At 47.3% G+C, this 25,377-nt stretch overlaps 1 protein-coding gene across 2 annotated transcripts in view; it reads left to right on the top strand.

Annotated features, from left to right (window-relative positions):
- The first annotated feature begins 12,512 nt into the window (after nt 1-12,512).
- SPECC1 (sperm antigen with calponin homology and coiled-coil domains 1) overlaps nt 12,513-25,377 on the top strand; it is a 153,810-nt gene continuing 140,945 nt past the window's right edge. The window contains exons 1-2 of one of the 2 annotated variants that reach the window (XM_087968345.1): nt 12,513-12,719; nt 23,028-23,201. In XM_087968345.1, the coding sequence (XP_087824471.1) occupies nt 23,052-23,201 (150 nt within the window). In that variant the 5' untranslated portion in view covers nt 12,513-12,719; nt 23,028-23,051. Of the gene's footprint in view, nt 12,720-20,828; nt 20,849-23,027; nt 23,202-25,377 lie in introns of those variants that run through there. The other variant, XM_087968199.1, reaches the window with a different exon arrangement.

Genomic DNA, 25,377 nt, shown 5'->3' on the forward strand with positions numbered 1-25,377 from the left:
TGTTTTTGGGGAGGAAAATAAGAGAAAAAAATTCTGTGTCTGCCTACCAGCATCCATCGGTATTCATCTGGCTAGCGTCCTGTCAGTGTGTGAGGAAGTTGAGGGCTGTTTGGAAACTGAAACAGTATTTGCTGTGTGAGCAAGAAGGAGACAGCAAGGAGCCTGGGCGTGGCTTAGCTCAACTGTTCTGTACTAAAGCTGCTTGGTGCTGTGAAACTGAAACTCCTCTGCTCGTGTATTGCATTCGGAGCAGATTTCTCTTCAGGTGGGGAGGGGGAGTAGAACTCCTTAGCATCAGAGCGTGTTAATAATAATAATATAGGAAATATTAATGCTCTGGTGGTCATGTTGAAAAACCCTTTCTTAGTGAGCATTTAGAAGCCAAGAGGAACATAACGTGCCAAATTTCAAGTTTGTAAGCTTTACGGTTCTGGAGATTTTGTGATGATGCGTGAGGGGTATTTCACTTTTATATATATATAGATTAATGTAGTGATATTCAACATATTAGTCATCATATTAACTTATCTCTTTTAACATATCTTCTTCTTTTAACATATCGTCTTAATTTTGTTTCCCCATTTCTAACTTCCATTTTTATTATTTAACCATTGGTAGAATAAATCCCATACCATATAGTATTCAGTTTTCCCTTTCTCTTTAATTGCCAACGTTAATCTATTCATTTCTGCACAGTATTTAGTATTTTCTTAATCCCATTCTCATCTGTAGGTATCTCTTCACTCTTCCAATTTTGTGCCAATACAATCCTAGCAGCAGTTAATATAGGAATAACTAAATATGTATTTTCCTTACTACATTTAAGAAAATTTGAATTAAAAAAAAAAACAAGAACTGGGCGATCGAGGGATTTGACTCGACACAGGAAAACTTGCAGAACTCTTAACGGGGTGGGCTTTTGGGGAGAGAGATGACAGGCAGCTAATGGAGAAAACATTGAGGACTAGAATATTGAAAAGGACGGTAGCCCAGTGAGCAGAACAGCTCTGGGCAAAAGAAGCCAGAACTTGGAGGGAGATTCAAGCGGCAGGAAGATAACAGAGAAAAAAAGGCGAGACAAGGATTCGGGGTTAGGGAAGCTAATCGCAGATTCTCTCTCTCCTTGGCAGTTGGACCCACAATCTGGAAGTGTGTAGGCATCTATCACAAGGTGCCTATATTCTTGCCATCACCATGGGGACAGGATATTTAAGGGAGGAAAATCATCGCTCTTCGCCACAAGGCGGGCTAGGAAACACCAGGAGTTCTTGGGCAATACAAGCCCAAATCCTGACAGAACTGGGTTTTCTTTCTTTCTTTCTTTCTTTCTTTCTTTCTTTCTTTCTTTCTTTCTTTCTTTCTTTCTTTCTTTCTTTCTTTCTTTCTTTCTTTTTTTCCTTCCTTCCTTCCTTCCTTCCTTCCTTCCTTCCTTCCTTCCTTCCTTCTTCTTTCTTATGAATTTTATTTTATTTCCAAGATTAAAACAAAATGTTCTTTCCTGCTTTCTCTCTCTTCTTTCTTACTGTCTGTCTGTCTTTCTTTCTTCCTGTCTTTTTCTTTCTTTCTTTCTGTCTCTGATAAGAATGTTATTTATTTCCAAGGTTGAAACACAATGTTCTCTTTCTTTCCTTCCTTCCTTCCTTTCTTTCTTTTTTTCTTTCTCTCTCTCTCTCTCTTTCTTTTTTTCTTTCTCTGATATAAATTTTATTTATTTCCAAGGTTAAAATTCTTTCTTTCTTTCTTTTTTCTTTCCTTCCTTTTTTCTTTTTATTTCTTATGAATTTTTATTTTATTTCCAAGATTAAAATAAAATGTTCTTTCCTGCTTTCTCTCTCTGTCTGTCTCTCTCTTTCTTTCTGTCTTTCTTTCTGTTTCTGATATGAATTTTATTTATTTCCAAGATTAAAACACAATGTTCTTTTCCTTCCTTCCTTCCTTCCTTCCTTCCTTCCTTCCTTTCTCTATTTCTTTTTTCTATCTCTCTTTCTTTTTTCTTTCTTTCTCTGATAAGAGTTTTGTTTATTTCCAAGGTTCTTTCTTTCCTTTCTTCTTTCCCTCCCTCCTTCCCTCCTTCCTTGTCTTCTCTGATATTAATTTTTATTTATTTCCAAGGTTAAAATACGTTCTTTCTTTCTCCCTCTCCCTCCCTCTCTCCCTCTTTTTTCATTCTTTCTCTGATATGAATTTTATTTATTTCCAAGTTTTTAAAAAAATTATTTCTTTCCTTCCCTCTCTCCCTCCTTCCTTCCTTCTCTTCTCTGATATAAATTTTTATTTATTTCCAAAGTTAAAATACATTCTTTGTTTTCCCCCGCCTCTCCCTCTCTCCCTCCCTCCTTCCTTCTCTTCTCTGACACGAAATTTTATTTCTTTCCAAGGTTAAAATACAAAGTTCTTTCTTTCTTTCTCCCCTCCTCTCCTTCTTTCTCCTCCTCTCCCTCCTCAATCCCTCCCTCTCTCTCTCTGCCCTCCTCTTATATCTCCCCCCTTACTCAGATTGGTAACTGTGGTGTGGGTTGATCCAGCACGACAGCAACGTGCATAAAACAGTCAGCATTCTCAGACAATTATTCTTAAAAATACCCTGCCGTTTCCAACCTTCCATTACATTGGAAGGGGTAGTAGGTGATTTGAGGTGAAGCCTTCCTCCTCTTTGGATGCCTTGCCAGGGAATGCAGCCAGGAGCTTCCCATGTGGATGTCTCTTAAAAGCAAAACGTGGAATTAAATGCCTCTCAGCCCTGAGGGCAAAATGTGCCTTTTGGGTATTTTGTAATTTACAAATGGCTGCGTTTCTACTCCTGACATTAAACGGTCCAGAAAGACAGTTTGCTCCCCGCTGCTTATCCCCACACATTCCCAAAGTCCCTGCACGACAGAGGCTCCTTTTAAGGACAGGTAGTCCTCGACTTACAATGGTTCCATTTAGTGACCGTTTCAGAGTTACAACAGCGCTGGGGGGAAGGACCGTTTTCCACACTTAACGACCGTTGCAGCCTCCCTGTGGGTCACATGATCAAAATTCAGACACTCTGCGAAAATGACTCGTATTTATGACAGTCCTGGGGTCACGTGATCCCCTTTTACGACCTTCCGACAAGTAAATAGAGAAGACAGGTTCACTTAATGGCCGTGTCATTAACCTAACTGTCAGGGCTCCGGCAGTTCCCCCCTTTTTAAATCCTGAGTCTCGAGCCAAACTTCCAAAACTTCCAAAGGATTTATTGGGAGTTAAACTGTCCGGCACTGCCTGGGTGTAGCCGACTCTGACGCACATCATTCATTGTCACCCTTGACCCTGGTTTTCTCCCCCACCCCCCTGGGTGTATCGTAATTCGTATTCTCCAATGGGACACCTCCATAGCCCAGAGTCATCAATCATGCTCTCCAGTTAGAATTTTGCACAGCAGAAACTTCAGTCACCTAGTTACTATCTTTGAAAAACTACATATGGAATGCACTTTCGATTTCCAAGCAGGAATAGCTAACACCCAAAAAGATAGGCTCAAGATCCAGACTAGAACACTGGGCCGTATCTAACAAAATGAAATTCAATGTAGAGAAAAGGAAAGTCCTACACTTAGGCAAGAAAAACCCAAAGGACACATATAATAGACTGGGTGAAACCAGGCTCAATAGCAGGAACTGGGAGGGGGATCTCGGAGTCTTAGTGGACAACCAGCTGAATATGAGCCAGCCGTGTGCAGCAGCAGCCCAAAAAGCCAATGCAATCCTAAATTTTATTAACAGAGGGATACAATCGAGATCAAGGGAGGGACTAATACCACTCTATAAAGCCTTAGTAAGGCCACACCTAGAGTACTGCATCCAGTTTTGGCCACCACACTATAAAAAAAGATGTTGGGACTCTAGAAAGAGTGCAGAGAAGAACAACCAGGAGGATGAGGGGACTGGAGGCTAAAACATACGAAGAACGGTTGCAGGATCTGGGCCTGGCTAGTCCAGGGAAGAGAAGGACCAGGGGAGACAGGAGAGCATCTTCCAATATTTGAGGGGCTGCCCCAGAGAGGAGGAAGGGGGTCAAGCTATTCTCCAAAGCACCTGTAGGCCAGAAAAGGAATAACGGATGGAAACTGAACAAGGAGAGATTCAACCTGGAAATAAGGAGAAACTTTCTGACAGGGAGAACCATCAACCCATGGAACAGAAGTCACCTTGGGAAGTTGTGGGAGCTTCATCCCTGGAGGCTTTCAAGAAGAGATTGGACTGCCATCGGTCAGAAATGGTGTAGGGTCTCCTGCTTGGGCAGGGGGTTGAACTAGATGACCTACAAGGTCCCTTCACACTCTGATTATCTGTTATCTGTTTCTAAGTGTGAAAAACGGTGATAGGTCGCTTTTCTTCCAGTGCCGTCTTCAAATGGTCACTAAACGAACAGTTGTAAGTCCCTGTAACGCATTGGGGAGCGGGGAGGAAATCCCCACGGGATCCTAAAGATCAAAGTCTACCCAGGAAAAGGGTAGGATGGAGATGGCAACGTGTTGGATGCCATGCAAGGGAAGCACGCTTTGGTGTAGCCTTGGAGTAGCCTTGGAGTAGAGAGGGGTCACGCCAGGATTCAGCCCCTAGGAACGTGGCTTGGCTTCTCCCTAAATCCAACAGGAAGACGAGATTTATCTTCTCTAAAACGCACCATAATTACCACCCCGTCTTCGGTCCAAGATTCCCTTTGTGGCTTTTTTTTTTCTTTCTTTCTTTCTTTCCCCTTTGAAATCCCTGCAATTAAAGCCTCGGGTGGAACGGGGGATGTGCAGCTGCCCAGCCTCCTTGGATCCCCTGTCCGATGGACACGTGTCTCCGGGGCGTGGCTGGGCGGGGATGAGTGTCTTTGTAGTAGCCTCCATCACTCTCCAGTATAAGGCAGGGAAGAAAGAAGGGGAAATACTCTACCCGACTCTGTAGTCTCTTCCCCAAACCCCAAAAACTTTAACCTTAGACTGTCTACTATTGACCTCACCCCTTTCCTAAGAGGTCTGTAGGGGGCGTGCATAAGCGCACCAACGTGCCTACCGTCCCTGTCCTATTGTTTCTCTTATTCTTTTATTTTTCTTATATGTAACCATTTCATGTATTCACAACTATGTATACATTTATACTTATTATCTTGTAAACAATTGGCAAATCAAATAAATAAATAAATAAATAAATAAAACAAGATTGGGGCTTTTTCTGTAACCTAGAGCAGGGATTTTCTGGGTGGCCACTTGGTTAAGATGTCCAGACTTCGACTCCCAGAATTCCCCAGCCGGTCAGAATTCTGGGGGTTGAAGTCCGGACAGTTTTCAAGTGGCCAACACTGAGTATTATTGGGTCACCTAAAACTGAGTGTAGTGGACACTCCCCAGAATACAGATAGTCCTCAACTTACAATCATTCATTTAGTGTTCTTTAGTTGGGCCGTGAAACATCTGCAAGAAAACAGCCAATCTCAGAGACTACCAAGGACCCCACAATTCTCCTCCCTCCTCCCCTCTGCAAATCCCTCTCCCTTCTAGCCCTCATGTTGTTACCTAGTAGGGTCATGAAATGTCTGCAAGAAAACAACCTAGCTCAGAGAGCACCAAGGACCCCACAGTCCTCCTCCTCCTCCTCTGGTCCCTAAACAAATGGTTCTAAGTCAAGTCACTATGTGTAAGGTGAATAAAACATAATTTAAATCAGACATCAATCTAGTCACTTCACGGCATCCAGTGATATTTTGTTAGCTGGGAAAGGTGTCACCAGGAATGGGGAACTATGGCCCTTTTATGAATTGGGGGCTTCCACTCCCAGAATTCCCCAGCCGGCATGCTTTGAGGTGGGTGGACTTCAACATGCAGACTAGGGAATTCTGGGAGTTGAAGTCCGCAAGTCATAAAAAGGCCATTCGTTCCTCACTCCTGGGTGTTACCAATAGCCTTTTTGATATGTCCAATGCCCTGTATTAAGACAGCTCTCCTTCTACGGCTGAGAGAGATGCGTTGGACTGCAGAAATAATCTTCTGTATACAGTATATACAAGCGAAATACCACTCATGCATCATCACAAAATCTCCAGAACCGTAAAGCCTACAAACTTGAAATTTGGCACGTAGGTTCCTCTTGGTGCTCACTATGAAAGGATTTTTAGAAAGGACCATCAGAGCATTAATATTTCCTATATTATCGTTATTAACAGCTCTTGATGCTAAGGAGTTCTACTCCCCCTCTCCACCTGAAAAAAAGAAATCTCTTCCAAATGCAAAACACAAGCGGAGGAGTTTCAGTTTCGTTTCAGTTTCACAGCAGCACCAAGCAACTTTAAGATAACAGATGAGCAGAGTTGGAAGGGACCTTATAGGTCATCTAGTCCAACCCCCTGCCCAAGCGGGAGACCCTGCACCATTTCTGACAGATGGCAGTCTAGTCTCTTCTGAAAGCTTCAAGTGATGAAGCTCCTACAGCTTCCAAAGGCAATTTCTGTTCCATGGGCTGATTGTTCTCCCTGTCAGAAAATTCCTCCTTATTTCCAGGTTGAATCTCTCCTTGTTCAGTTTCCATCCATTGTTCCATGTCTGGCCTTCTGGTGCTTTGGAAAATAGCTTGACCCCTCCTCCTCTCTGGGGCAGCCCCTCAAATATTGGAAGACTGCTATCATGTGTGTATGATAACAGTTGAACTAAGCCACGCCCAGGCTCCTTGCTGTCTCCTTCTTGCTCACACAGCAAATACTCTTTTGGTTTCCAAACAGCCCTCAACTCCCTCACACCACTGACAGGACGCTAGCCAGATGAATACCGATGGATGCTGGTAGGCAGAGGCAGAATTTTTTCCCCCTTTATTTTTCTTCCCAAAAACTAAGCCCGACCACATAGTTTCCTAGTGAAGCTAGTTTCTTATATTTCTCTCCCTCCCTCCCTCCCTCCCTCCCTCCCTCTCTCTCTCTCTCTCTCTCTCTCTCTCTCTGGAAAGAGGAACCCGCTTTCGAAAAACATGCATTGTTGGGTCTATTTCCTTCTTGGGAGCTTCTCCTTTTTAAAAATAAATAGACTCCTGCGCTCGCTTGCCAAACGCTTACTTCTCCTTAAATTGTGCAGAAAATTATCCTCGCAGCCGGAAAGGCGATACTTGGAAACATGGTGGAGGCCAACTTTATGTATTTTATGAATGGGGAGGTCCTTGGTGCTCTCTGAGCTTGGTTGTTTTCTGCAGGATCCAGATTCAGAGGTTTATAGTCTTCTCGGAAAACTAAACCTCTGGCTCCAATGTTCGACCCAGATTGGATCCTGTAACATTATTCTGAGACACGTATATTTGCCATCATTCGTGCCTCGTTTTCTTGCTGACGTTTCATTACCAAACTAGGTAATATCATCAGGGCTAAATGGTAGTGGGGGTTTGCTTTCTACAAGGAAGATACTTGTATAGAAATGAGCCGATTCCCCCTTCCTTTAAGCACGGATGATGTTCTCTAGTTGGGTCATGAAATGTTTGCAAGAAAATATCCAATCTCAGAGAGCATCGACCCCACAGTTCTCCTCCTCCTCCTCCTCCTCCTCCTCCTCCTCCTCCTCCTCCTCCTCCTCCTCCTCCTCCTCCCCCCCCCTCTCCTCCTCCACAAACCCCCTCCTCCTCCTCCTCCACAAGGACCCCCCGTCCTCCTCCTCCTCCTCCTCCTCTTCTTCTTCCTCCTTCCTTCTCTTTCTCCTCCTCTTCTCCTCCTCCCTCCTCCTCTCTTCTTCTCTTCCTCCTCCTCCCTTCTCTTCCTCCTCCTCCTCTCCTCCTCCTCCTCCCCCCACTCCCTTCTAGCACTGATGATGTTCCCTAGTTGGGTCATGAAATGTCTACAAGAAAAACACCAAGCTCAGAGAGCATCAAGGACCCCGCAGTCCTCCTCCTCCTCCTCCTCCTCCTCCTCCTCCTCCTCCTCCTCCTCCTCCTCCTCCTCCTCTTCTTCTTCTTCTTCTTCTTCCTCCTCCTTCTCTCCTCCTCCTCCTCCTCCTCCTCCTCCTCCTCCTCCTCCTCTCTTCTTCTTCCTCCTCCTCCTCTCTTCCTTCCTCCTCCTCCTCCTCAAACCCCACTCCCTTGTAGCCCTGATGAGGTTACCTAGTTGGGTCATGAAACGTCTGCAAGAAAACAGCCAAGCTCAGAGAGCACCAAGGAGCCCACAGATCTACCCTGAGCTACAAATATTCTTATATGACTAAATATTCTTATATGACTAAAAAATACTTTTATTAATAGATGCACGGATAGGGCGCTCCATAGAAAAACCGGCTAGTGTACCCTGTTTATGAAAACCAGGCTAAACATGTATAAAGTCTAAAGCACAAATGAACAAGCGCTGCTCTTTCACAGATTGCTTGAACCGCAGGAATCTGCCTTCTCTTTGAGTGGGTGCATATATTTTTTTTTTTTCACTTTTGAGCTTCTCGTGACTTGATATAATAATGATTATTATTGTATGATTTCGCAATCCTCCCTTCTCTTGGTTTCTCTCAAACCAGCGCCCAGAAGGAAAGAATGGATAAGGAAAAAGCAAGGGTGCATTTAGTGTGTGTTTGTGTGTGTGTGTGTGTGTGTGTGTGTGAGCAAGCACCTGGGCCATTACAGGTAATCTTCAACTTAGAACCACAGTTCAGACCAGATTTTCCTGCTGCTAAGCAAGGCGGTTGTGAACTGTGCCCAGCTTTCATGATTGTTGAGCAAATTGCTACGGTCGCTAAGTGCACCATGTCATCATTAAATAAATCCAGCTTTCCCCACTGACTTTGCATGCCAGAAGCCATCTGAGAGGGTCTCGGATGGGATCCTGTGACCCCAGGAGGCTGCAGCTGTCGTGATTACATGTCAGTTGGCAACCAAATGTTGATCCCGTGACGCTAGGGATGCTGCAACAGTCATAAGTATGAGGATTGGTCATAACTCACTTCTGTTATCATGTGACATTTCCCACCCCCTGAGTCCTTTTTTTTTTCATTAGACATACCCAATTCCTGCAGCCCCCTAATCATCTTAGTTGCTCTTCTCTGCACGCTTTCTGTTCGAAATTCTGTTTATATGTAGCAGAGCAAACCAAGAGAACAGTCACCATGTGCTTTACTGCTCAACGGTATTAACTGTAACAGGAAACTCTACTTAGAACAGAACCATAGATTATAACCATAGATGCAAACTAAACACTGCCACCTATTGGGTGAATGATTCTGTAGTTGCTGCAATCCAAGATACACTCTAACACGGATTCCAACATGTTCCAGAATCTCAGCATCTTCTTTGTACGAGAGGCAGATCTAGGCACAGAACAACGGCGGGAGGAGCTGTCTGACCCATCTGCCATTCTTGGTTTTGGGTGGGGCGCGCTACGTTGGCCACGGACAGGGATCAACCCAGCCATTTCTAAACTTCCACCTTCTAATTGCAGGCTCTGTTCTTTGAGGTCGAACTCAATATTTTATAATGTTGGAACTAGCCAACGTTATAATTTGAGGGAGGAGGAGAAACACAGTTTCTCTTTGCAGAAAAAAACATCTGCAGCAGGACGTTTTTTGAAGAGAAGCATCTGCAGTCTAGTGATACGATGCCCGGCAGGATTGTGAAGGCAAGCGGTCCTTGACTTACAACCCTTTCCTTTAGGGACCGCTCAAAGTTACAACGGCACCCAAAAAAAAGTGACTTCTGACGAGCAAAGTCAACAGGGAAGCCGGATTCACTTAACGACCGTGTCACTAGCTTAACAACTGAGGTGATTCACTTAACAACGGTGGCAAGAAAGTTCGTCACGTGACTCCAGGACACCGCAAACCATCATAAATACGAGTCAGTTGCCAAGCCTCTGGATTTTGACCACATGTCCATGGGGAGGCTGCAACGGTCATAAGTGTGGAAAAAAGTCATAAGTCAGTTTTTTTCGGGGCCGTTGTAGCTTCGAACAACCACCAAATGCACTGTTGTAAGTCGAGGACTACCAGTATTTATTATATACCCGTGATGGCGAACCTAAATGGCACGTGTGCCACAGGTGGCACGCAGAGCCATTTGTGCCAGCACGTGAGTGGCAGGCAAAGTTACCTCACTGCGCGCGCATGCGCGCGCCTCACAGCTGATTTTCTACTGGCGTGAGGCCTTTTCGGCCTCCCAAAGGCTTGAGGAAGGCTTCTGCAGGCTTCTGCAGGCTTTGCAGGCGAAACCAAGCCCATTCCATCACTTCCTGTTTTTCCGAAAATACCGGAAGTGATGAAGCGGGCCTAGTTTTCGCCTGCAGAAGCTTCCTCAAGCCTGTGGGAGGCCGAAAAGGCCTCAAACTGGCCGAAAATCAGCTGTGAGCTGCAGTGCAGTAAGGGGGCGCGGGGGTGGGTGGGTGAGGATTGCACGCACATGCATAGGGGCGGCGGGGGCGCGCATTGCCTTCTGGGTGCTGGCACACGAGTGCGAGCAGGCAACGCGCACACAATTTTTGGCACAGGAGCCCAGAAAGGTTACCCACCACTGCTATATACTATATAATATACTATAGCAATCCAGTAATACCATAACCCCTAAAGAATACTACAGCTGTATTTACTATATAATAATCATAATTTATATACTGTATATAAAAGCGAAATACCCCTTACGCATCATCACAAAATCTCCAGAAAAATAAACCCTACAAACTTGAAATTTGGCACGTATCTTCCTCTTGGCTTCTAGGTGCTCACTAAGAAAGGATTTTTCGAAATGACCATCAGAGCATTAGTATTTCCTATATTATTATTATTATTATTATTATTATTATTATTATTATTATTATTATTATTATTATTATTATTAACACACTCTGATGCTAAGGAGTTCTACTCCCCCTCCCCACCTGAAAAGAAATCTCTTCCAAATGCAAAACACAAGTAGAGGAGAGGAGTTTCAGTTTCAGTGTCATAGCACCAAGTGGCTTTAGTACACAACAGTTGAGCTAAGCCACGCCCAGACTCCTTGCTGTCTCCTTGCTCACACAGCGAATACCGTTTCACTTTCCAAACAGCCCTCAACTCTCTCACGCACTGACAGGATGTTAGCCAGATGAATACTGATGGATGCTGGTAGGCAGAGGCAGAATTTCCCCCTTATTTTCCTCCCCAAAAACTAAGCCCGGCCAACATAGTTTCGTAGCGAAGCACAAGTATCCAGCTAGTATATAATATACTACAGCAGTATCTTTAGGGGTTGTTATACCATAACTCCTAAAGAATACTATAGCTGTATTTACTAAATACTGTATAATATACTGTGAGAGGGATCTTGGAGGCCTAGGGGACAATCAAACATAAGCCAGCCGTGTGCAGCCACTGCCAAAAGAGTCAACACAGTTCTAGGCTTCATCAACAGAGGAATCAAGATCACATGAAGTGTTAATATAGCTTTATATTGGTAAGGCCACACTTGGAATAATGGATCCAGTTTTGGTCGCCACGATGTAAAAAAAAGAAGTTGAGACTCTAGAAAGGTGCAGAGAAGAGCAACAAAAAGGATTGGAGGCTAAAACATATGAAGAACGGTTGCAGGAACTGGGTATGTCTAAGTTTAATGAAAAGAAGGACATGATAGCAGTATTCCAGTATCTGAGGGGCTGCCCCCAAAGAAGAGGGAGTCAAGCTATGCTCCAAAGCCCCTGAAAGGCAGGACAAGAAGCAACGGGTGGAAACTAACCAAGGACAGAAGCAACCTAGAATTATGCAGAAATTCCCTGACAGTTAGAACAATTCACCAGTGGAACCGCTTGCCACCAGAACTTGTGGGTGCTCCATCACTGGAGGTTTTTAAGAAGAGACTGGACAGCCACTTGTTTGAAATAGTATTAGGTCTTGTGCTTGAGCAGGGGGGTTGGACTAGATGACCTTTAAGGTCCCTTCCAACTCTTTAGCCTGCCTGCCTGCCTCCCTCCCTCCCTCCCTCCCTCCCTCCCTCCCTTCCTTCCTTCCTTCCTTCCTTCCTTCCTTCATCACTGGAGATTTGCAAGAAGAGATTGGACAACCACTTGTCTGAAATAGTATTAGGTCTTGTGCTTGAGCAAGGGGTTGGACTAAATGACCTCCAAGGTAGCTTCCAACTCTTTAGCCTGCCTGCCTTCCCCTCCCTTCCTTCCTTATCACTGCAGAGGGCTGGACTAGAAGACCTTCCAGGCCCCCTTCCAGCTCTATTCTGATGGGTGGATTGATTCCCTAACTGATCCCTTTGCCTTCCCAGATGCGATCCAGCAATCCACAAACGGATCCGGTCCTCCTCCTCCTCCTCTCCTCCTCCTCCCTTCCCTCCCTCCTGGCCAGTACAACCTTTCTGTATAATAAAACGTATTTGGGGGGGATTTCTTTCACTCACTCCCCCCAAATTTTTTCCTGCTCCTGGTGATCACCCTGATTGGCGAACACCCTTCCAATGGCCAACTGGCAGCAACCCCTCTGTGTGCACCGGATGCCGGGAGGGTTGGGGGGAAGAGGGAGGGAAGAGAAAAGAGAGAGAGAGAGAGAGAGAGAGAGAGAGAGAAACCTCCGGCTTCCGTATGTCAATCTCTTCGCCCTCCGTCCGAAGAAGGAGAAGCTGCAGCCGCTGCTTTCTATCCCGCGGCTCCTTGGCGATGGGGTTTCCCCGCCGGGGCGCTTCCTGAGCCCGGCCTGGCCGGCCGATGCTGGCGGAGGGCGGCTGCGGGGAGCCGGAGGAGGCGCGCCCGTGGATGCCACCCAGCGCAAAAGGGGCTCCGGCGAGCAAGTGGGTGCCGCGGCTGCTGCGGCTGCGGCTGCTGCTTCGGGGATCGCTCGGGCCGGCGGGCGGGCGGGGAGGGTTTCCCGTCATCTGCCGGCGGCTCTTCGGACGGGGGCGGGGGCGGCGGGGGGATAGAAAGGCGTTTTAAGTGAGGAAGTGGGGGCGGGGGCAGAGGAGGAGGAGGAGGGGGGGGGTCGTGGGAAATAAGAGTGAGGGGTGGTGAGCAGGGGGGGCAAAAGCTGCGCCTGGACGGCTCCTTTCTTTGCCTTTCTCATCTCCCTCCTTCCCTTCCTCCCTTCCTTTTCTTGCTACCTTCCCCTCTTTTCTCTTTTTCTCCTGTCCTCTTCCTTCTTCTCTCTTCCCTCCCACCCTTATCCCCCTTCCTTCCTTCCCCTTTCCCCTTTATCTCCTTCCTTTCTTCCCTCCCTCGTCCTTCCTTCCTCTCTTTCCTTTCTTTCTACCTCCCTTCCTTCTTTTCCGTTTCTCTCCTTCCTTCCTCTCTTCCCTCCCTCCCTCCCTTTTTCCTTCCCCTCTTTTCCCTTTATCTCCTTTCTTCCCTCCATTTTCCTTCCTTCCTTCTTCTCTCTCTCCCTTTTCTACCTCCCTTCCTTCCCCTCTTTTCCCTTTTCTTTCTTCCTCTTCACTTCCTCTCTTCCCTCCCTCCCTTATCCCTCCTTCCTTCCCCTTTTCCCTTTATCTCCTTCCTTCCTTTCTTCCCTCCCTCCCTCATCCTTCCTTCCTTCCTCTCTCTTTCCTTTCTTTCTACCTCCCTTCCTTTTCCATTTCTCGCCTTTCTTCCTCTCTTCCCTCCCTCCTTTTTCCTTCCCCTCTTTTCCCTTTACCTTCCTTCCCTCCATTTTCCTTCCTTCCTTCCTCTCTCTCTTCCTTTTCTACCTACCTTCCTTCCCCTCTTTTCCGTTTCCTTTCTTCCTCTTCACTCCCTTCTTCTCTCTTCCTCCCTCCCTTATCCCTCCTTCCTTCTTTTCCCTTTATCTCCTTCCTTTCTTCCCTCCCTCCCTCATCCTTCCTTCCTTCCTTCCTCTTTCCTTTCTTTCTACCTCCCTTCCTTTTCCATTTCTGCCTTTCTTCCTCTCTTCCTCCCTCCCTTTTTCCTTCCCCCTTTTCCCTTTATCTCCTTCCTTCCCTCCATTTTCCTTCCTTCCTTCCTTCCTCTCTCTCTCCCTCTTCTACCTCCCTTCCTTCCCCTCTTTTCCCTTTTCTTTCTTCCTCTTCACTTCCTCTCCTTCCCTCCTCCCTTATCCCTCCTTCCTTCCCCTTTTCCCTTTATCTCCTTCCTTCCTTCCTTCCCTCCCTCCCTCATCCTTCCTTCCTCTCTTTCCTTTCTTTCTACCTCCCTTCCTTCTTTTCGTTCTTCTCCTTTCTTCCTCTCTTCCTCCTTCCTTCCTTCCTCCTCTCTCTCCTTTCTACCTACCTTCCTTCCCCTCTCCTTTCCTTTCTTCCTCTTATCCTCTCTTCCTCCCTCCCTTATCTCTCCTTCCTTCCCCTTTTCCCTTTATCTCCTTCCTTCCCTCCATTTTCCTTCCTTCCTTCCTTATTTTCCTACCTACCTTCCTTCCCCTCTTTTCCCTTATGCCTTCCTTCCCTTTATTTTCCTTCCTTCCTCCCTCATTTTCCCCTCTTCCCTCCTTCCCTCCCTTCGTCCTTGGGGTGTCCTTTGCAGGAGCGGGACAGGTGTTGTTGGCGCTTAACCAAACCTCTGGATTTACCTGTGTGTGTGTGTGTGTGTGTGTGTGTGTGTGTTTGCCTGCATCTCCATCTGTGCAACCCTGGGCGAATCCGGAGTTAGCCGGATTAAAAGGTGCCCCTCAGTTGCTGTGGATTCCGCCCCCCCCAAAAAAAAACTCCCACTCCCCACCTTTGCATGTTTCCATAGCAACAGAGAAGGTTTGAACATCTGTCTCCCCTCCCTCCCTCCCTCCCTCCTCTCTGCCCACCTCTGCTTTAAGGGATCCACAGAGGAGATATTGGGATCCTCCATGGGATGCTTCTGGGGATAGAACATAGAACAATAACAACAGAGTGGGAAGGGGACCCTGGAGGTCATCTAGTCCAACCCCCTGCTCGACCAGGACAGTTTCTTTCCAAATATCAGCCTCTACACCTAGGATCGAACTCACAGCCTCCTGACTGTGGGGTGAGGGCTCCGCCTCTAGGCCACCGCGCGCGCGTGATAGACTGCCCCCGACTGCAGAGGCTCCATCTTCTCTTTAACCAGTGGGGCGAGATTCCCCGTTCCAATTCAGGGACATACGGTTGGTCCTCAACTCACGACCACCGTCGAGCCCAACAAGGCCTCTATTCAGGGAGCGGTTTTCTCCCCCCTCCCCCGTTTTATTCCCTTTCTTGCCACCGTCGTTAAGTGAATTGCCGTGGTTGGTAAGCGAGCCGCCCGGTCGTTCAGTTGGGAATCGGGCTTCCCCGTTGACTTTGTTCGTCAAGGAGGTCGGCCAAAGGTTGTGACCTTGGGACTTAGGTGATCGTCGTAAGTATGAGTCAGGCCACACACCCCCAAGCGTCTGGATCTGGATCACGTGGCCATGGGCAATGCGGCCACTGTCATAAGCGTGAAAAACGGTCCCGAGTCGCTTCTTCTTCTTCCCCCCGCCCCGGTGCCATTGTCACTTTGACCCGTCGCTAAACGAGTGGTCGTACGTCCGAGGACTACTACTTGTAACTGGGGAATCTGTTCCTATTTAAGGCCAGGAAGGCTGGCCTCTGGCCAGGAACAAGGAGCATTGGACTCAAGCAGCCCATGGCAGCCCTCTCCAACCGGTTTGCCCGGCAGGGAACGATGGGACTTGTAGTCTTGGCACCCTGGGCAGCATGCAAGCTAGCAGGCACTGGATCCACGCTACCCTTCTGTAACCCCCCTCCCTCCTCCTCCCCTGGGCAGTTCTGGGGTGCTGGTCCACCTGGCACAGAGATAGCGGGGGGGGGCAGTCTCTTCTGTAGCCCATCCTCCCCTGCCGCCGGCCACTGCCGCAGGACAAACGCACCCACCCCCATCCTCTGCAGCCCAGATGGGGAGGGGGCTGCCTGCAAAACACTTTTTTTTTTTCTTCCCTTCCACCTTGGCCCTGATTTTTACGCCTTTCCCATCTTCTTCACCTCCATATGAATGTTTACAGGCAGGATGGCTGTTAGTTTCTGGTCATTCCGGTTTGCTGGCCCTGCCTTGTAATGGTCTCTTTGGGGGTTGTTGGTGTGGATTTTGGCTTTTATAACATCGGTGGGCTTGGCTACGGTTTATCTTCCTGTTTTATTTTTATTTATTTTTTAATTTTATTTTATGACTTTGTTGTATTATTATTTTATTTTATTATTCTATTATTTTATTTTTATTTGATTTGATTGCTATTTTAATTTTTTTTTATTTTATTCTATTTTTTATTTTATTTTATTCTACTCCATTTTATTTATTTTTTGTTTTGTTTATTTTATTTATTTATTTTTCCTTTTTTTTCTATTGTACTTTATTCATCTATTTATTTGTTAGTTTTTATTGTTTTGTTTTTTTAAATATGGTTTTACATTCTTGTAAGCCACCTCGAGTCGCCATGGGCAATACAAATTCAATAAATAAATAAATAAATATTTGGGCAGGGGGTTGGACTAGATGACCTATAAGGCCCCTTCCAACTCTGATGATCTGTTAGCTGCTGTTATTTTTTATTTTATTTTATTTTATTTTTTATTTTATTTTATTATTATTTTGCTGAGCTGAAATGCCTAGTTTGCATCTCTGAGCAAAGGATATTCTCCCAGGCTGCATGCATGTCAATTTTTTTTTTAAAAAATCTTTTTAATCTTCATCTGTGTCTCGCTCTGTTACTTTATCTTTTTTTTAAAGCATTTCAACATGTCCGTCTTAGCTAAAGGCTTTAGCACAAAGCCATTTTTAAAAAAAAGAGGCGGGGAGGGAATAGAAGATAGCCTTTTGTCCTCTGGTTTCCAACGAAAAAGGGCCCCAGGAAAGGGAAAAATGTTGAGGGTGCCAGAGGAAAACAAGGAGCTTTGGTACTTAAAATCCCCCCCCCCCCATTTTTTTTAAAATAAGCAACAGAGAATTTTTAGAATTTAGAGCAGGGATGTCCACCTTGCACTTTAAGACTTGTGGACTTCAACTCCCAGATCCTCAGCCAGCTTTGCTGGCTGAGGAATTCTGGGAGTTGAAGTCCCCAAGTCTTAAAGTTGAATTCTGGGAGTTGAAGTCCACAAGTCTTAAAGTGGCCAAGGTTGGACACCCCTGATTTAGAGTTAGAAGGGACCTCGGAGGTCTTCCAGTCCACCCCCCCTGTTTAGACAGGGAACCCTACACCATTTCAGGCAATCTCTTCTTAAAATCATCCAGGATTGGAGCATTCATAACTTCTGGGATGGAAAAAGCTTGTTTTTGTGGGCTCTGGAGGAGAGTTTGAACAAACAGCAGATTCGACCATTTCTGACTGTCCTCTCACTTCCTTTCCCATGCCACTTTGGTTAAAGCTGCTGGCTTCTGCTCCTCCCCCTTTCACGTGTCCTCCACGTGGCTTGCTCCACCCGTTTCTTTCTTTCTCTCCTTTTTTGTTCTTCTTTCCTGTCGGGGTTATCTGAGCTTCGTGACTTCGCTCCTCCCTGCATGTTTTAGTGGCTTAATTCACACAGCTCAGAGGGAGGAGTCTAGATTCAGAAGCTTTCATGGCTAAGGCAGGACTAGAACTCCTTGGCGATTGGCCCAAAGTCACCCAGTTGGCTTTCATGCCTAAGGGGACTAGAACTCTCAGTCTCCTGGTCATTGGCCCAAAGTCACCCACCCAGCTTTCATGCCAAAGGCGGGACTAGAACTCTCAGTCTGCTGGTGATTGGCCCAGAGTCATCCAGCTTTGATGCCTAAGGCAGGACTAGAACTCTCAGTCTGCTGGTGATTGGCCCAGAGTCACCCAGCTTTGATGCCTAAGGCGGGACTAGAACTCCCAGTCTCCTGGCGATTGGCCCAGAGTCATCCAGCTTTCATGCCTAAGGCGGGACTAGAACTCTCAGTCTCCTGGTCATTGGCCCAAAGTCACCCACCCAGCTTTCATGCCAAAGGCGGGACTAGAACTCTCAGTCTGCTGGTGATTGGCCCAGAGTCATCCAGCTTTGATGCCTAAGGCAGGACTAGAACTCTCAGTCTGCTGGTGATTGGCCCACAGTCATCCAGCTTTGATGCCTAAGGCAGGACTAGAACTCTCAGTCTGCTGGTGATTGGCCCACAGTCATCCAGCTTTGATGCCTAAGGCAGGACTAGAACTCTCAGTCTGCTGGTGATTGGCCCAGAGTCACCCAGCTTTGATGCCTAAGGCGGGACTAGAACTCCCAGTCTCCTGGCGATTGGCCCAGAGTCATCCAGCTTTCATGCCTAAGGCGGGACTAGAACTCCCAGTCTCCTGGTGATTGGTCCAAAGTCATCCAGCTTATATGCCTAAGGCAGGACTAGAACTCCCAGTCTCCTGGTGATTGGCCCAAAGTCACCCAGCTTTGATGCCTAAGGCGGGACTAGAACTCCCAGTCTCCTGGCGATTGGCCCAAAGTCATCCAGCTTTCATGCCTAAGGCGGGACTAGAACTCCCAGTCTCCTGGTGATTGGTCCAAAGTCACCCAGTTGGCTTTCATGCCAAAGGCAGGACTAGAACTCCCAGTCTCCTGGTGATTGGCCCAAAGTCACCCAGTTGGCTTTCATGCCAAAGGCGGGACTAGAACTCCCAGTCTCCTGATGATTGGCCCAAAGTCATCCAGCTTATATGCCTAAGGCAGGACTAGAACTCCCAGTCTCCTGGTGATTGGCCCAAAGTCACCCAGCTTTGATGCCTAAGGCGGGACTAGAACTCCCAGTCTCCTGGCGATTGGCCCAAAGTCATCCAGCTTTCATGCCTAAGGCGGGACTAGAACTCCCAGTCTCCTGGTGATTGGTCCAAAGTCACCCAGTTGGCTTTCATGCCAAAGGCAGGACTAGAACTCCCAGTCTCCTGGTGATTGGCCCAAAGTCACCCAGCCGTTTCATGCCAAAGGCGGGACTAGAACCCCCAGTCTCCTGGCGATTGGCCCAGAGTCATCCAGCTTTCATGCCTAAGGCGGGACTAGAACTCCCAGTCTCCTGGTGATTGGCCCAGAGTCATCCAGCTTTCATGCCTAAGGCGGGACTAGAACTCCCAGTCTCCTGGTGATTGGTCCAAAGTCACCCAATTGGCTTTCATGCCAAAGGCGGGACTAGAACTCCCAGTCTCCTGGTGATTGGCCCAGAGTCATCCAGCTTTCATGCCAAAGGCGGGACTAGAACTCCCAGTCTCCTGGTGATTGGCCCAAAGTCACCCAGCTTTGATGCCTAAGGCGGGACTAGAACTCCCAGTCTCCTGGTGATTGGCCCCAAATCACCCAGCCGGCTTTCATGCTTAAGAGCAGACTAGAACTTCCACCTCCCTCTTTCTAACCTGGTGCTTTAAGCACTAGATCAAAAGAACTCTCAAATTGATATTAAAGACAGATTTGTGCTGTGCGGATTAGTGAGCCACTAGGGGTCCTGTCCCCAGGTCATGTGATCACTATTTGCAACCTTCCCATCCATCTTCAAGCACGTTGGCTGGGGGGATTCTGGGAGTTGGAGTCCACCCCTCTTAAACTGACTAAGGTTGAGAAATGCTGCTTTAGCGGCATCTTCTTCTGGGCTGGATCTCCTTTAACTGGTGATGTGTCTGCTACCGGAGTCTGGTAGCCAGCTGTCCACCCACATGTGCTGCAAGGAATTCTAGAAAGGGCTGCCTGTCTCTGTGAGTGTTGTGTGTGTGTGTGTGAGAGAGAGAGAGAGAGAAAGGGAGAGAGAAAGAGAGGGAGAAAGAGAGAGAGGGAGGGAGAAACAGAGAGGGAGGGAGAGGGAGAAAGAGAGAGGGAGAGAGAAAGGGAGAGAGAGGGAGAGAGGGGGAGGGAGAGAAGGAGAGGGCGAGAAGAGGGAGAGAGGGAGGGAGAGGGAGAGAAAGGGAGAAGGAGAAAGAGAGAAAGGGAGAGAGAAAGAGAGGAAAAGAGAGAGGGGGAGGGAGAAAGAGTGAGAGGGAGAAAGAGAGAGAGAAAAGGGAGAAACAGAGAGGGAGGGAGAGGGAGAAAGAGAGAGGGAGAGAGAAAGGAGAGAGAGAGGGAGAGGGAGGGAGAGAAGGAGAGGGCGAGAAAGAGGGAGAGGGAGGGAGAGGGAGAGAAAGAGGGAGAAGGAGAAAGAGAGAAAGGGAGAGAGAAAGAGAGGAAAAGAGAGAGGGGGAGGGAGAAAGAGTGAGAAGGAGAAAGAGAGAGAGAAAAGGGAGAAACAGGGAGGGAGGGAGAGGGAGAAAGAGAGAGGGAGAGAGAAAGGGAGAGGGAGGGGAGGGAGAGAAGGAGAGGGCAAGAGAGAGAAAGAGGGAGAGAGGGAGGGAGAGGGAGAGAAAGAAGGAGAAGGAGGAAGAGAGAAAGGGAGAGAGAAAGAGAGAAAAGAGAGAGGGGGAGGGAGAAAGAGTGAGAAGGAGAAAGAGAGAGAAAAGGGAGAAACGGAGGGAGGGAGAGGGAGAAAGAGAGAGGGAGAGAGAAAGGGAGAGGGGGGAGGGAGAGGGGGAGGGAGAGGGGAGGGAGAGGGGGAGGGAGAGAAGGAGAGGGCGAGAGAGAGAGAAAGAGGGAGAGAGGGAGGGAGAGGGAGAGAAAGAGGGAGAAGGAGAAAGAGAGAGAGAAAGAAAGAGAGAGAGAGAAAGAGGAGAGAGAGAGAGAGAAGAAGAAGAAGAAAGAGAGAGGGAGAGAAGGAGAGAGAGAGAGAGAAGAAGAGGGGGGAGAAGGAGAGAATATGCCTCGTAGTTCAACACCGCTTACCCAGCTGACTTCCCAAGACATTTTTTTGGCATCTGGCACTAAAGCCACATCAGGAAGTTTGGAGCTGAACAGCAAGCAGAATTTGGGGGGGGGGGGGAAGAGACAGGCAGGCTTAACTCCTTCCTGACCTGCGGAGAAAAAGGGGGGGCTGTTTTGCACATGGCATCGGGCACGCTCAGAAATGGTTGCAGTTGTTTTGAGTGCGGTTTGGAGGATAGGAAGTGTGCAAGACGAGCTTGGTGCAACAAGGCCGTCTTTGCACTGAGCAATACTTAAAGGTCTGTTTAAACTTTTTTGGGGGGGTGGGGGGAGAGGATACAGGCAGTCCTTGACTTAAAATGGTTCATTTAGGGACCGTTCCACATTACGGACGGTGCTGCAAAAGGCGACAGGAATGTTCTTCACACTTGCAGCATCGCCAAGGTTGTGTGATCGAAATTCAGGTGCTTGGCAAGCGGCTTGTAGAAATGGAGCAGAGAGGGAATCTATCAACAAAACTCTGTGGTCCTCTGCCCTTTGCCACTTGGCTTGAGATAGATGGATGTAGACACTGAGTCAATAAAGTGAAAAATGAATAAAAATGCTCACAACTTCTCCAGAAGTTTTGTGTTCTCTCCAACACTGGAGGTTTTTAAGAAGAGGCTGGACAGCCCCTTGTATGAAATGGTGTAGGTAGAGTTTCCTGCATGAGAAGCGGGGTGGGCTAGAAGACCTCCAGGTCCCTTCCAACTCTGATATTCTATGATTCAGGAAGAAAGGGTAGGAGGGAGGGAGAAAGATTTGGGGAAAGGAAGGGAGGGAGGGAGGAAGATGAGAAAGGGAAAAGAGAGGAAGGAACGAACGAGGAGGGAAGAAGAAAGAATAGGGGAAGGAAGGAGGGAGGGAGGTTGGGAGGAGGAGGAAGGGAAGAAGAATAGCGGAAGGAAGGAAGGAAGGAAGGAAGGAAGGAAGGAAGGAAGGAAGGAAGGAAGGAAGGAAGGAAGGAAGGAAGGAAGGAAGGAAGGAAGGAAGATGAGAAATGGTCAAAGAGGAGAAGGAAGGAAAGGAGGGAGGAAAGTTGGGAGGAGGAGGGAGGGAGGAAGAAGGAAGGAAGGAAAGAAGGAAGGAAGAGGGAATAAATAGAGAAGGAGATGGGAATGAGAGGGAGGGAGGAGGAACAGGGAAGAAGATGGGAATGAGGAAGGAAGGAAGGAAGGAAGGAAGGAAGGAAGGAAGGAAGGAAGGAAGGAAGGAAGGAAGGAAGGAAGAGGGAATAAATAGAGAAGGAGATGGGAATGAGAGGGAGGGAGGAGGAACAGGGAAGAAGATGGGAATGAGGAAGGAAGGAAGGAAGGAAGGAAGGAAGGAAGGAAGGAAGGAAGGAAGGAAGGAAGGAAGGAAGGAAGGAAGGAAGGAAGGAAGGAAGGAGGAATAAATAGAGAAGGAGATGGGAATGAGAGGGAGGGAGAGAGGAGGAACAGGGAAGAAGATGGGAATGAGGAAGGAAGGAAGGAAGGAAGGAAGGAAGGAAGGAAGGAAGGAAGGAAGGAAGGAAGGAAGGAAGGAGGAATAAATAGAGAAGGAGATGGGAATGAGAGGGAGGGAGAGAGGAGGAACAGGGAAGAAGATGGGAATGAGAGGAAGGAAGGAATGAGAGGAAGGAAGGAAGGAAGGAAGGAAGGAAGGAAGGAAGGAAGGAAGGAAGGAAGGAAGGAAGGAAGGAAGGAAGGAAGGAAGGAAGGAAGGAAGGAAGAATAAATAGAGAAGGAGATGGGAATGAGAAGGAGGGAGAGAGGAGGAACAGGGAAGAAGATGGGAATGAGAGGAAGGAAGGAATGAGAGGAAGGAAGGAAGGAAGGAAGGAAGGAAGGAAGGAAGGAAGGAAGGAAGGAAGGAAGGAAGGAGGAATAAATAGAGAAGGAGATGGGAATGAGAAGGAGGGAGAGAGGAGGAACAGGGAAGAAGATGGAAATGAGAGGAAGGAAGGAATGAGAGGAAGGAAGGAAGGAAGGAAGGAAGGAAGGAAGGAAGGAAGGAAGGAAGGAAGGAAGGAAGGAAGGGGGAATAAATAGAGAAGGAGATGGGAATGAGAAGGAGGGAGAGAGGAGGAACAGGGAAGAAGATGGGAATGAGAGGAAGGAAGGAATGAGAGGAAGGAAGGAAGGAAGGAAGGAAGGAAGGAAGGAAGGAAGGAAGGAAGGAAGGGGAATAAATAGAGAAGGAGATGGGAATGAGAAGGAGGGAGAGAGGAGGAACAGGGAAGAAGATGGGAATGAGAGGAAGGAAGGAAGGAAGGAAGGAAGGAAGGAAGGAAGGAAGGAAGGAAGGAAGGAAGGAAGGAAGGAAGGAAGGAAGGAAGGAAGGAAGGAGGGACGGGAGTTGAAGTCCACCCATCTTCAAACCACCCAGGATGGGAAATCCCCCCCTCGCCCATTCAGCCCCCCTTCTTCTCTCACCCCAGTCTCTTCTCTTTCGCAGGGCGAGGCTTCCTCCCGCCGCACGATGAAGGGCGTGGCCAGGCCGTGGGGAGTGGTGGCCAAACCGGGGAGCCACGCCACCGACCGAGGAGGGAAACCCCCACCTGCACCCACGCTGGGGATGAGGCCCTCCAAGTCTTCCACCTCGCTGGCGTTCGACTCGCGGCTCAGCAAGGTTCGGGCTCAGGAGGGGACAGGGGTGCGTGCTGTGGTATGCAAGAATTGTGCCCTCCCCATGGGTATGGGTGGTGGTCCTCGACTTACGACCGCAACCGACGCCCAAATTTTCCATCGCTAAGTTGTTAAAGTGAGTTTCGTCCCCTCCTTTTACCCCCTTTCTTGCCTCGCTTGTTCAATGAATCTTCCTGCAGTCGTTAAGTGAGTCGCACGGCCCTTAAAGTAACTTCCCCCCCCATTGACTTCGCTTGTCGCCAAGGAGCATGACGTGACCGCTGGGACAGTGACCACCGTCATAAATGCGAGTCAGTTGCCAAACGTCTTGAGTTTGGATCGCAAGGATGCCTGCGGAGGTTGTAAATGTGAAAAAGTCATTTTCCCCCAGTCCCGTTGTAAGTTCAGTCATTAAATGAACTGTTGTAAGTCGAGCACTACTTTCATAAATCCAGTCTGAGGAATTACAGCAATTCCCCAAAAACGGTGCCCTGTCAGGAATAAAACATACAATGAACCTTTGCAGGAACTGGGCCTGGCTAGTCTAGGGAAGAGAAGGACCAGGGGAGACAGGAGAGCAGCCTTCCAATATTTGAGGGGCTGCCACAGAGAGGAAGAGGGGATCAAGCTATTCTCCAAAGCAAAAGAAAGAAAGTAACAAGAAAGAAAGAAGAAAAAGAAAGAAAGAAAGAAAGAAAGAAAGAAAGAAAGAAAGAAAGAAAGAAAGAAAGAAAGAAAGAAAGAAAGAGAGAGAGAGAGAGAGAGAGAGAGGGAGGGAGGGAGGGAGGGAGGGAGGGAGGAAGGAAGGAAGGAAGGAAGGAGAAAGGAAGGAAGGAAGGAAGAAAAAGAAAGAAGGAAAGGAAGATGAGAGAAAGAAAGGAAAGGAAGAAAGATGAAAGGAAAGGAAGAAAGAAAGCAACTAAGAAAGAAAGAAAGAAAGGAGAAAGGAAGGAAGGAAAAAGAAAGAAGGAAAGGAAGATGAGAGAAAGAAAGGAAAGGAAGAAAGATGAAAGGAAAGGAAGAAAGAAAGTAACTAAGAAAGAAAGAAAGAAAGAAAGAAAGAAAGAAAGAAAGAAAGAAAGAAAGAAAGAAAGAAAGAAAGGAAGGAGAAAGGAAGGAAGGAAAAAGAAAGGAGGAAAGGAAGATGAGAGAAAGAAAGGAAAGGAAGGAAGATGAAAGGAAAGGAAGAAAGGGAGAAAGAAAGAAAGAAAGAAAGAAAGAAAGAAAGAAAGAAAGAAAGAAAGAAAGAAAGAAAGAAAGAAAGAAAGAAAGAAAGAAAGAAAGAAAGAAAGAAAGAAAAGAAAAGAAAAGATGAGAGAGAGAGAGAGGAAAGAAAGGAAAAGAAAGAAAGACATCTGAGCAACCATGGATGGACAGAAGACATGTCTAGTTTAAGGAAAAGGAGGATGGGGTGACATGATAGCATCTTCCAATATCTCAGGGCTTGCCACGAAGAAGAGATGTCAAAAAGAGGTTGAGACTCTAGAAAAAGTGCAGAGAAGAGCAACCAGGATGATCAGGGGACTGGAGACGAAAACATACGATGAACCGTTGCAGGAACTGGGCCTGGCTAGTCTAGGGAAGAGAAGGACCAGGGGAGACAGGAGAGCAGCCTTCCAATATTTGAGGGCTGCCCCAGAGAGGAGGAAGGGGGTCAAGTTATTCTCCAAAGCACCTGAAGGCCAGACAAGGAATAATGGATGGAAACTGAACAAGGAGAGATTCAACCTGGAAATAAGGAGGAATTTTCTGACAGTGAGAACAATCCACCAGTGGAACAGCTTGCCACCAGAAATTGTGGGTACTGTTAGGGATATACACCCTAGCAGAATCTGCACGGCAGTCAGGCAGGCAGGCAAATATGTGAGATAAACTTTTTTGTAGCTTACACTCAGTAAAAAGATACACTGTGCTAGTTAAATAGTTTATTCCAGTAAGAATTATAGCATAGTCAAAAACAGTCCATATATCATACACTAGTCCAGTCCGTCCGGGGATTATTCAGTTGCAAAGTCCAGTGTCGAAAAAGAGGTCAGTAAACTTACAAATATCAGTCCAGTAATATATCTCTTCGCAGTAGAGATATGAAGAAGTCAAACCTCCTTTCTTCTTTCAGCAACAGCAGGGAAACACTCAGTTATCAAACCATCAATCCATCATCGCCAGCAAGCAATCCAGTA

Source organism: Notechis scutatus, chromosome 1 (genome assembly GCF_049901735.1).
Source record: "Notechis scutatus isolate UNSWTSFEM ecotype Mainland chromosome 1, rNotScu1.2, whole genome shotgun sequence".
Taxonomy (NCBI): domain Eukaryota; kingdom Metazoa; phylum Chordata; class Lepidosauria; order Squamata; family Elapidae; genus Notechis; species Notechis scutatus.